This window comes from Ambystoma mexicanum, chromosome 14 (assembly GCF_040938575.1).
Source record: "Ambystoma mexicanum isolate Mex_15411 chromosome 14, UKY_AmexF1_1, whole genome shotgun sequence".
Classification (NCBI taxonomy): domain Eukaryota; kingdom Metazoa; phylum Chordata; class Amphibia; order Caudata; family Ambystomatidae; genus Ambystoma; species Ambystoma mexicanum.
In genome coordinates, this window is record NC_090940.1 from 647311274 (window position 1) to 647322720 (window position 11447).

Below are 11447 nucleotides of genomic sequence, written 5' to 3' on the forward strand. Positions count from 1 at the left end.
TTGGTCGTGGTTTGGTGCTGCAAGATCCACTTACCTAGGTTAATAAAGGGTGTGCTTGCATGTGGAGTTTTCCAATGTGTCACCAGTAGCTCACCAACCCTGACTGTCACCCCGAGGTAACCTGGGTCCCTAAGTGTGTGTAGATTAGTTGCCTAGTACAATTGGGTATAGTGTGGGGTGATTTTGTTTGTTATGCAAAAGTAGGAGTGTTGTATGTCACCCCTCCTGGGAGGATGGTAGCTCCCAGGACTTGTTTAATAGGTCACATGGTGATCGCCATGTGACCAACTCAATAAATGGGATGAACCGTTTCCGGCTTGTCAGTCAAACAAAGACCTGACTCCGGCGTGTTTCTTGTGAGCACCATGCTGGTGCCACGCCGTGTGCAGGAAGCCTGTGGTTTGGGCCCTGCACCAGGACAGTGCCCCTGCTGGGCAACAATGTCCCGCCTGAATGTCTTCGCCGTGTGAACACGGCTACTGGAACAACCCCGGATGGGTGCCCCCAGAGCCGGGGCTGCATTACAGTCGGTGCCCCCACTCATAGTGTCTCGCTCTGGTGCTCCAGAGCATGCAGGGTGTCCCCTGCTATATGTCCGATGCATGACCGCAGCCCTAAGGTCTCTATCGGGTGATCCCGACATCAGCTGTGGACCACTCTGGCATACCTCTAAACCTTTTTTGATACCAAGGCGGGTGAAAACCCAGAAAGGCCATAAACATAAAAGTAGGACTGCCGTAAAAACATGAAACGGCAGTCCTACTTCTATGTCGCTGACCTTTACGGGAGGGGGGTGGGGAGGAATGCTCCCAGGCACAATCCTCTCATTGGAGGAGAGCGCCAGGGAGGGGAAGGGGGAGGAAATGGGGGCGTGAAAAGCATGACACTTGCTTTTCACGCCTCCATTCGCACAGGAAGAGTCGCGCCGGGACCCGATTTCGGGATCTCGAAATCGGGTCCCAGCAAAAATATGAATCGTAGCTCCCACCTTTGCCAAGGCGGGTGAAACAGATGAGCTGGCGGGTGGGCGGGTGTGTAGATGCTTTGGCGGGTGACACCCGCCAAAAGCGGGTGAGTTGAGAGCTATGACTCTGGTGACCGCTGGGAGCGGGCCACAACTGAGTTGCCTTTTTAAGCAATGCGAGGAGAAACTACAGAGGTCTGTGTTATCGTACCATGACAGACTGTGCAGAGTCTCTTGACATGTTTTAAGTGTTCACATGTTGGTACTTGTTTAAGCGCTTCCCTTGTTATAAGTGCAGGGGTGCCATTTTAAGAATGCAGAGCAATAAACTGGCATGTGCTTCTCACTTTCTAGTGAATTATTGCCTCATCAGCCATTTATTAGTGAACGTGTTGTGCTGTCCGCCTTGCTTGCTGTCTGGGTCCCTTTGGGCCTCTTTTTTCTACTCCCACTTGATATTCACCTGATACCCCCGAGCCTGTCATGGTCTGTTGATGCTGTCCTTCTTTAGTTTCCAGGCTCTCTGGTGCTTGAGCCTGTCATGGTCTGTTGATGCTGTCCTTCTTTAGTTTACAGGCTCTCTGGTGCTTGAGCCTGTCACGGTCTGTTGATGCTGTCCTTCTTTAGTTTCCGGGCTCTCTGGTACTTGAGCCTGTCACGGTGTGTTGATGCTGTCCTTCTTTAGTGTCCGGGCTCCCTGGTACTTGAGCCTGTCACGGTGTGTTATTGCTGTCCTTCTTTAGTGTCCGGGCTCTCTGGTACTTGAGCCTGTCACGGTGTGTTATTGCTGTCCTTCTTTAGTGTCCGGGCTCCCTGGTACTTGATCCTGTCACGGTGTGTTATTGCTGTCCTTCTTTAGTGTCCGGGCTCTCTGGTACTTGAGCCTGTCACGGTGTGTTATTGCTGTCCTTCTTTAGTTTCCAGGCTCCCTGGTACTTGATCCTGTCACGGTGTGTTATTGCTGTCCTTCTTTAGTGTCCGGGCTCTCTGGTACTTGAGCCTGTCACGGTCTGTTATTGCTGTCCTTCTTTAGTTTCCGGGCTCTCTGGTACTTGATCCTGTCACGGTGTGTTATTGCTGTCCTTCTTTAGTGTCCGGGCTCTCTGGTACTTGAGCCTGTCACGGTGTTATTGCTGTCCTTCTTTAGTTTCCAGGCTCCCTGGTACTTGAGCCTGTCACGGTGTGTTATTGCTGTCCTTCTTTAGTTTCCAGGCTCCCTGGTACTTGATCCTGTCACGGTGTGTTATTGCTGTCCTTCTTTAGTGTCCGGGCTCTCTGGTACTTGAGCCTGTCACGGTGTTATTGCTGTCCTTCTTTAGTTTCCAGGCTCCCTGGTACTTGATCCTGTCACGGTGTGTTATTGCTGTCCTTCTTTAGTGTCCGGGCTCTCTGGTACTTGAGCCTGTCACGGTGTGTTGACGCTGTCCTTCTTTAGTTTCCAGGTTCTCTGTTGTGTCTTCTTTTGTGGTGCCGCCAGCAGTCCGGGCTCTGATTGGAGGAAGTCTCTGATTGGCGGACGACTTACCCCTCGTCAGCCTATGCCCGAGCGCCTGTCAAGGAGCGGCCGCAGGGATTGGCTCGAGCTGTCTCGTGACGTCGGCGCGGTCGGCGTGAAGAGCAGACCCCGGGGCTTGTTTGGGGATTCGCCTCCTCCTGCTGATTTTTGTTTCCCGCCACTTCCGTGTTTACCTCCGCCACGCAGCATGCCCAAGCGCTCCTACCCGTTCGGCGACTGCTCGCCCCTGCAGCTCAAGACGCACGTGGGGACCAAGCAGCTGTGCGGCGGGGTGGCCGGCGAGCAGTACAAGCGCGATGTCTTCGGTGAGCGGCGGAACACCGCCCTTCAGGCCTGCCCTGTTTCACTTCAGCCGGGACCCCCCTGGACGCCTGTCCTCTCGCAGTCCCTTGGCGGGGCTCCCGGCCCGTGGAGGGGGCGGGGCTCCCGGCCCGTGGCTTGGAGGGGGCGGGGCTCCCGGGTATTTGCATGCTATCTCCATTGGGTTAGAATGGGCTTCTCGTGCTTGGGCGCGGGCTCCTTGTGAGGCGACCCTCTCGGTTCCCTCGCCACTCACAGGAGGATCATGGGAGTTGTAGTCCATCATTTCCGCAGGCTCAAGGGAACTGAGCATGCATGCTCGTATCACTTAGACCACAGCTGGAAGTGGCATATTGGTGGCATGCTCGTATCACTTAGACCTGCAGGAGGTGGCATATTGGTGGCATGCTCGTATCACTTAGACCTGCAGGAGGTGGCATATTGGTGGCATGCTCGTATCACTTAGACCTGCAGGAGGTGGCATATTGGTGGCATGCTCGTATCACTTAGACCTGCAGGAGGTGGCATATTGGTGGCATGCTCGTATCACTTAGACCTGCAGGAGGTGGCATATTGGTGGCATGCTCGTATCACTTAGACCTGCAGGAGGTGGCATATTGGTGGCATGCTCGTATCACTTAGACCTGCAGGAGGTGGCATATTGGTGGCATGCTCGTATCACTTAGACCTGCAGGAGGTGGCATATTGGTGGCATGCTCGTATCACTTAGACCAGCTGGAGGTGGCATATTGGTGGCATGCTCGCTTAGACCTGCAGGAGGTGGCATATTGGTGGCATGCTCGCTTAGACCTGCAGGAGGTGGCATATTGGTGGCATGCTCCTATTGCTTAGACCACATGGAAGTGGCATATTGGTGGCATGCTCGTATCACTTAGACCTGCAGGAGGTGGCATGCTCGTATCACTTAGACCTGCAGGAGGTGGCATATTGGTGGCATGCTCGTATCACTTAGACCTGCAGGAGGTGGCATATTGGTGGCATGCTCGTATCACTTAGACCAGCTGGAAGTGGCATATTGGTGGCATGCTCGCTTAGACCTGCAGGAGGTGGCATATTGGTGGCATGCTCGCTTAGACCTGCAGGAGGTGGCATATTGGTGGCATGCTCCTATTGCTTAGACCACATGGAAGTGGCATATTGGTGGCATGCTCGTATCACTTAGACCTGCAGGAGGTGGCATATTGGTGGCATGCTCGTATCACTTAGACCAGCTGGAAGTGGCATATTGGTGGCATGCTCGCTTAGACCTGCAGGAGGTGGCATATTGGTGGCATGCTCGTATCACTTAGACCTGCAGGAGGTGGCATATTGGTGGCATGCTCGTATCACTTAGACCAGCTGGAAGTGGCATATTGGTGGCATGCTCGCTTAGACCTGCAGGAGGTGGCATATTAGTGGCATGCTCCTATTGCTTAGACCACATGGAAGTGGCATATTGGTGGCATGCTCGTATCGCTGCCACTTGCAGGAAGTGGCATATTGGTGGCATTCTCCTATTGCTTAGACCAGCAGGAAGCGACATATTGGTGGCATGCTCGTATCGCTTAGACCTGCAGGAAGTGGCATATTGGTGGCATTCTCCTATTGCTTAGACCAGCTGGAAGTGGCATATTGGTGGCATGCTCGTATCGCTTAGACCTGCAGGAGGTGGCATGCTCGTATCACTTAGACCTGCAGGAGGTGGCATATTGGTGGCATGCTCGTATCACTTAGACCAGCTGGAAGTGGCATATTGGTGGCATGCTCGCTTAGACCTGCAGGAGGTGGCATATTGGTGGCATGCTCCTATTGCTTAGACCACATGGAAGTGGCATATTGGTGGCATGCTCGTATCGCTGCCACTTGCAGGAAGTGGCATATTGGTGGCATTCTCCTATTGCTTAGACCAGCAGGAAGCGACATATTGGTGGCATGCTCGTATCGCTTAGACCTGCAGGAAGTGGCATATTGGTGGCATTCTCCTATTGCTTAGACCAGCTGGAAGTGGCATATTGGTGGCATGCTCGTATCGCTTAGACCTGCAGGAGGTGGCATATTGGTGGCATGCTCGTATCACTTAGACCTGCAGGAGGTGGCATATTGGTGGCATGCTCGTATCACTTAGACCAGCTGGAAGTGGCATATTGGTGGCATGCTCGCTTAGACCTGCAGGAGGTGGCATATTGGTGGCATGCTCGTATCGCTGCCACTTGCAGGAAGTGGCATATTGGTGGCATGCTCGTATCGCTTAGACCAGCAGGAAGCGACATATTGGTGGCATGCTCGTATCGCTTAGACCTGCAGGAAGTGGCATATTGGTGGCATTCTCCTATTGCTTAGACCAGCTGGAAGTGGCATATTGGTGGCATGCTCGTATCGCTTAGACTTGCAGGAAGTGGCATCTTGGTGGTCATGTATTTCATGTTTCTCCTCTAGAAAAAACCAAGAAGCTGCTCTTCAGTGGCGCTCAGGCGTTTATGGGCAGCATGTGGAGTGGGTCTAAAGCGGTCATTGGGGCTATACCCCACTCTCCAGACCATGGCGCGGAGAACGAGGCTGCTCCACCCGCCGGTGTGAATGGCCTGATACACGGACAGACCCTGATCAGCCTGGACGGCAAGCTGCTGAAGAGCTCCAGTGCTCGCGAGAAACGTAAGCTCTTTGGGGGATGGATGGCTGCATGCAGAATATTAAGAAAGTATTGCTAACCAAATATAGCGTTTAGAAAGGTGGGAAGCGTAACCACTGAACTAGTCCTGAAAGCTGTTCTATATACATTTGTTTTTTTTTTCTTTGCAAACACGTGGATGTTAGCTATTCGCTATCATAGTGTAAAACGTGAATACTTTGCAATCTACCAGTTTTGTAGATGATACTTTACTCTCTAAAACACATTAACCACGCAACAATCGGACATACTGGGTTTGCTGTTGTAATACTCCAAAACGAGAAGGGGGAGGGTGCTTGAAAGGCAATGCTTGCAATATATTTCAGAACCAACGGTTGTATATCGATCCCAATTCACACCACCGCTTGTTCTGTAACCATGCTCACCTGCTACAAACTGATACTGGATTTTCATTGAGGTTCTCCTCTAAGATATAACTGTATATTAAACCATACAGTAAAGTGCAGACACTTGACTAGCACAATGTATTTTCACTGTTTGAATTGCATGAAGTTATCCCAGTCTGGGAGAGTTTATTGAAGTAGAACAGGAAGACTGTTAATTAATTTAGCACAGTTGTGCCATGGGAAGCCCCCACATAGCTCACCCATTAAAGCTGCATGTGGTGGTATAGTGGTTAGAATGGGTTCCTGGACATTTCTTAATCTGCCAGCAGCCCTACAGGTGTGTAATGGGACCCTACTTGGGTTGGGGGTGCGCTGACTGTTCTTCACCTGCTGGCCCTCCTTGAGATGAGTTTATTGGCCACTTTTATTCCCACAAAATTAAAAAGGGAAGTAAAAAATACCCCCAACAAAAAATTGGACACTGACCTGTAGGACCTTGTAAAATACTCCCATTGGGAATTGGCCTTACGTTTTTACTCCCTAAAAATAATTTACTCAACTTAAACAAGGGATGTAAAATTCTCCACTTCAATATCCAATATCTCATCTGGAACCCTACCTGCCAGTCAGCCCTCAATGTCCAAATAGTTGTCTCTGTCCAGTCTTCCGTATTAAGTGGCAGTAGGTATGTACTCGCTGGTTTACACCGTATTTTAAATGTTAGCTGTTTCGGTAGCTTATTGTGTGGTAGGATGCTGCACCGTAGAGCACCAGCAAGGGGTGCATGCTTCTCTTTTAGTGTACTTCCATTACTCTACTATTCCACCTTCAGTGTTTTCCATATTTAGGACATTCTTTGCTCTTAGTATGGCCAAAAAAACGTATGGGTCAATGCAGGTCCCATCTTCAAAATGTCCATGTTTGAGGCACTACAACACCTATGTTCCGTGTTCTTGAATTATTAGACTTTCATCGTGAAGTGTGCTCCCTGTCCCACTGTTGACGTGCAGTCTTAGCCAGCCTTCAATAGAGGCTAGCGCAGACTTAATTTGCAATCTGAAACTGAGCCCAGCAGGCTCTTTTGTGCATGCTTCTGGTGGACTCGGTGGCCTCCTGTTCTAGTAATAAGTCATGGGGCCTTCGAAATATAATGCCCTTACGAGTGCCATTTACTCATGTTTATTAACTGTCTGCTTCTGGCATTCATGCCTCCAATTTCTAGTAGCATTTTGGAATGGAATCTGCCACAATTGTGGGCAAATTATGTGCCTTGTACAAAATTGTGAGGTGTTTTTGGACTGGCTAATAATGCAAGTTACGCAAAGACTACCATTTCTCTACATGGATATCAATTTGAGAAACTGAATTGTCACCAACATACTGCAACAAGGCTGGAAAGGTATGCAGACGAATAACCCAATTCGGGCAATGGTGGCATAATTACCTGTACATTAAACTGTGAGCTGAATAACATGAGACGTTCAGAACATGGCTAAACTTGAAAAATAATACAACACATAAGGAAGCTGCGTTTTAAATGTAGTACAGTTAAACGTTTCATGTATTGTGTATAAACGCACCACATGGAAGCATCTTGATTGATGCATGCAACAGCAACCCTTCAATACTCTTCTGCAAGTTTGCATTCACAAAACGCCTATATAAGACTACTTCCCATGTGTAACGATTTTCCAATGCTAGGAAGATATGCATGCATAATGGTTCTCTCCTTCAGCATCTAGGCACAGCCGAAACAAATCCCTGATCTCCCTGTCATCTGCCCTCTGCTCTCAAATGGTGCCTAGTGAAACCCATGGAAAGATGGGCTTGTATTTGAGTTATACCGGATTCTGGGCGATATGGCCCAGAAGTCATCTCAATATTTCTGGGCTGGATGGCAATATATACATCTTTGTGGGTTAAATGCTTGGTTGTAAGTGGCCAACTACATCACAAACGCCTTCAGACATAAGTGCAAGTACTGGGTTCCTCTTTGTGTTTGAGAATACATACAGCTGTGTAAATAGAACATAATGATGTATAATCTGTTAACGATATTATCCTAGATTTATTTTGAAAATCATCTCCATAGGAGATGGTTTTGACCTAATATACTGTTCATTGAGATGACTGGCTATATACCGTGTTACTTTCCCCGGAGAAAGCTTAATAGGCCATCAAAACTAACCGTACACAGGCTGGGAAATGGTGTGCTTTTGTGAACCATGTTTATTTGCTTGAATAGCTCATCGAACCAACGGGTATCTAGGCGCTTGTATGAACAATTGTTACAAAGAATAGAATTATAATTACTAATTGTAGCAATCCGAGTGGAAACGTGAAGCACATCTTGTCTGCATTTTTTTGCTACACGTTTTTGTGAATATCTTCTGGGGACATGCAAAGGCGTGGCTGGCTTTGCAAGGAGCGTCTGCAGCCAGGCCTTAATATAAGCTGTACACCGCACACCCTAAATGCGCAATACTCCCAGTTAAATTGCATGTCTCCGTTTGTTTGCCTGAGTTTCGAGTGTATAGTGCCGAGACGCCCCATTTGGGGTACTTGTTATAGTGTTCAGACGAATGGTATGAGACTACCTTTCACGAATGTGGCGTGATGGAAGCATTTTAATAGTGACAATTTATTTAGGACTATTTATAGCTGCATATTTGAAAAGGTAATTTTCTTTTTAATTTAACGATAAATACAACTTGTTTAATCTGGAAGTCTGCCTACTGCCCAAACAAGGGAATGGATACGTAACAGACCATGGCACAACGAGTAGCATGTTTTGGGTGGGATGCCTGGGCACATTCTAGGCAATCTCGCGAGGTCCATATACCTGCATGCACGTTTGTTTACCAAGGATTTTTTTGATGAGCCTGAAGGCTTGTATAACTACACTATTTGAAATATGGAAAAGGGCGTCGTACCTTTCCAGAATTTAAAGGTAGGCTTACAATTTAATTCATTTCCGGCAGCTGATGTGAGTAATGCTTTTGCTAATCTTCTGTCAGTATGTTGGGTGGTTTCTTCGGTAAGTCTGGGTTCCACTATGCTGAAAGAATATTTTAAGGGCTTTTTGTGTGAACACGCGTTCAGGGAACAATGACCTTAGAATGTAATATTTGTCAGGGATTGCCTTAAGACCACCTGTATGGGTACCTTGGTGGACACTTCAAAGGAGCCTTTTTTTTTTTACCACGTACACCCAGCTAAATCCGAGTCTGTCCAGTTAACCAGTCCCTACGTACAGCAATAAGATGTTGCTGTTTGTGTTTGGTGGATTTCCTGTAAACAATAGTTCCCATTTACCATTTGTCAGGTGAGCAAGTCTGTCCCTAGTCTACACGTGGATTTTTGTTTGTGTGGTCACTGTAGATTTTCAGTGTTTGCTCTATCCAGAAGATGCCCTTTCTAAACTGGTGGCAATGTGCCTACAACAGAACTTGTATTAAAATGTATCCATTTCCCTACAGCATCCCTGCCTATGAGTGTTTCCAAAGCCTGCTCTTCATGTGTGAAGTCAGTCGGTGCCAAGGAAGCCTGTGCCCAGTGCGATAGATACATCTGCCAAAACTGTAGTGTGCGCTGCTGCTGTTGCAATGCAGTTACCTGTTCCATGTGCTCTGTCTTTGAGTAAGTAAAATCTGATACGTTTGCACCTTGTGTTGCTCTCGCTTTTATACCGGAAACTACTACTATTACTTAATTTTTACTTGGCTCTCTTTCTACAATGGAATTCGCTGAAATTAAACCAGATATCCCAGAACTGGGCTTTAATATAATTTCGTTGCTACTTGATTAGAATATGCTATTTCCCCTCTCATTCACTTACTGCTCAAAAGAAAAGCATTCCTGTTCGCATGTGTTCTGGCATGTCAAATTCTCTTTGGCATTGAACTTTATTTTTCTTTCTTCAGGGATGGTGATCTGTGTGAGAAGGCGTTCTGCTATAACTGTTCATTATTTGAAGTATCGCGTTAATGGACCAACAAAGCCTTCAAGAGCTTCTGTAAATGTTTGTGTAAAGGTCTTATGTATATTATAGCAAACTTTTTTTTATAAATGTATGAATTTTATGCACCTTATCCAAAATAAAATATTTTTATAATTCAATATGAATCTTTGGTACATTTGTTGTTGGTATAATTACTGTGGCTGGATTTTGGTGTTCATTGCATATTTATCCATTTATTTGTGACATCTGATGGGTCATTTCAGGAGATTACACCTGCCCATTGGGGTACTGGGGGGGGTGCAGTATGTATTAGACTGGCCAGATGTGTGCTTCAGCCTTGCCTCAATGCTGGTTTACACTTGACATGATGTCCCCATACTATACCTCAATCTCAAATGTGTGGGTCGACTTGGCATTCAACAGTAGTTGAAATACAACAGAGCCAACACATATTGGTTGTATATCACTTTCAATCCTGTAACTTCTGCTGTACACCCTCATATGGGTTGAATGTCGTCATTACCTGGGGAACTAGAATGGTTTGAACTAAAAAGATGGCCCACTACATGCATTTTCTTCAGTGGAGGTAACTAAATTCCACTTCTTGAAACCTAGCCACAATTAACTTTAGTGACTCATCGCTGTGCAATTGGGCTCCCAAGCTCGTGTATGTACGCACAAGAGCCCAGTGTTGCAAGGATCTATTGTTAGCAGGGACTAATGCTGACTGAATAGCAGGCTGGGTTTCTGGTCTAGTCCATAGCAGGGCAACTAATGGTGTGAGCGTTGCCAGGCACATGCACTTTATTCTTTGCATGCGTAGCCAAATAACCCTCCCTGGCCACCATGGTAGCATAGCCCTGGCAAGCCCACATGGGACCATTTTTCTTTGCCAATGCTTGCATTCAACGTGACCAGTGCAATAATCAGATACTCGGCGTGTTCAACTACTCAAACCTTTATTACACAAGTAGGACAGTTTGTCTTGACCAAACTCGAAGTTGGGAGGGCACTCTGAAGGAAGGGGTGGGTGGTTATACTGGTAGGCAGTCTCTACCATTCCTAGAGACGGGGGGGCGAATGGGGGGCTTGTATTTTGCCCTCTTACCCCTATTTTGCTCCTCCTTTCTCAATTGCAGCATGAGCCAAATTCACGGGTCATGAAGGCTCCCCTGCATCATCTGTCTTGTGGCGGCTGGACTAGGAAGACCTACCATGTCTTTCGAGGGGTTTCTCTTTTGAGTAGCTGTTGCACATTGCCTGAAACAGGTTGTCCAAAGATGACTGCAAGGTCACTCGACTGCATCGGGCCACTGTCCCCAGTGAAATGTCATTGCTTCCCAAACCCCCTCCACCCCAGTCCGTTTCCTAATTTAATTATTTCCATAATGCTAGTCGATAATTGTTGCATCATTGGCTAGCTAGGTGCCGCTTCTGTGTAATATATATATATATATATATATATATATATATATATATATATATATATATATATTCTCACAATGCTTAACTTTACAAAAACATTTCAACTAGGTATTTTCAAATGCACCAAAATAGTTTGCTTTACCCAATGATACCCACCATTTATATAGTCAATATGCACAGGATAAACTTGGATTCACAAGTGAATGCCGTCCCTAATATATATTTAATCTCCACTTTTTGAATCCCTCTGTGCAGTTCAGAGTAAG

At 47.1% G+C, this 11447-nt stretch overlaps 1 protein-coding gene across 1 annotated transcript; it reads left to right on the forward strand.

Moving 5' to 3' along the window:
- The first annotated feature begins 2546 nt into the window (after positions 1 to 2546).
- Positions 2547 to 9914, forward strand: SIVA1 (SIVA1 apoptosis inducing factor). The gene is made up of 4 exons (XM_069638148.1): positions 2547 to 2785; positions 5217 to 5432; positions 9275 to 9434; positions 9719 to 9914. The coding sequence occupies exons 1-4, from the start codon at positions 2668 to 2670 to the stop codon at positions 9780 to 9782; spliced, it is 558 nt and encodes a 185-aa protein (XP_069494249.1). The 5' UTR covers positions 2547 to 2667; the 3' UTR covers positions 9783 to 9914.
- The last annotated feature ends 1533 nt before the right edge of the window (positions 9915 to 11447 follow it).

Coding starts and splice junctions, on each gene's coding strand:
- SIVA1 (XM_069638148.1), top strand. CDS start 2,668: ATGCCCAAGCGCTCCTACCCGTTCGGCGACTGCTCGCCCCTGCAGCTC. Junction 5,433..9,274: donor CTCCAGTGCTCGCGAGAAAC/GTAAGCTCTTTG, acceptor ATTTCCCTACAG/CATCCCTGCCTATGAGTGTT. Junction 9,435..9,718: donor TCCATGTGCTCTGTCTTTGA/GTAAGTAAAATC, acceptor TTCTTTCTTCAG/GGATGGTGATCTGTGTGAGA.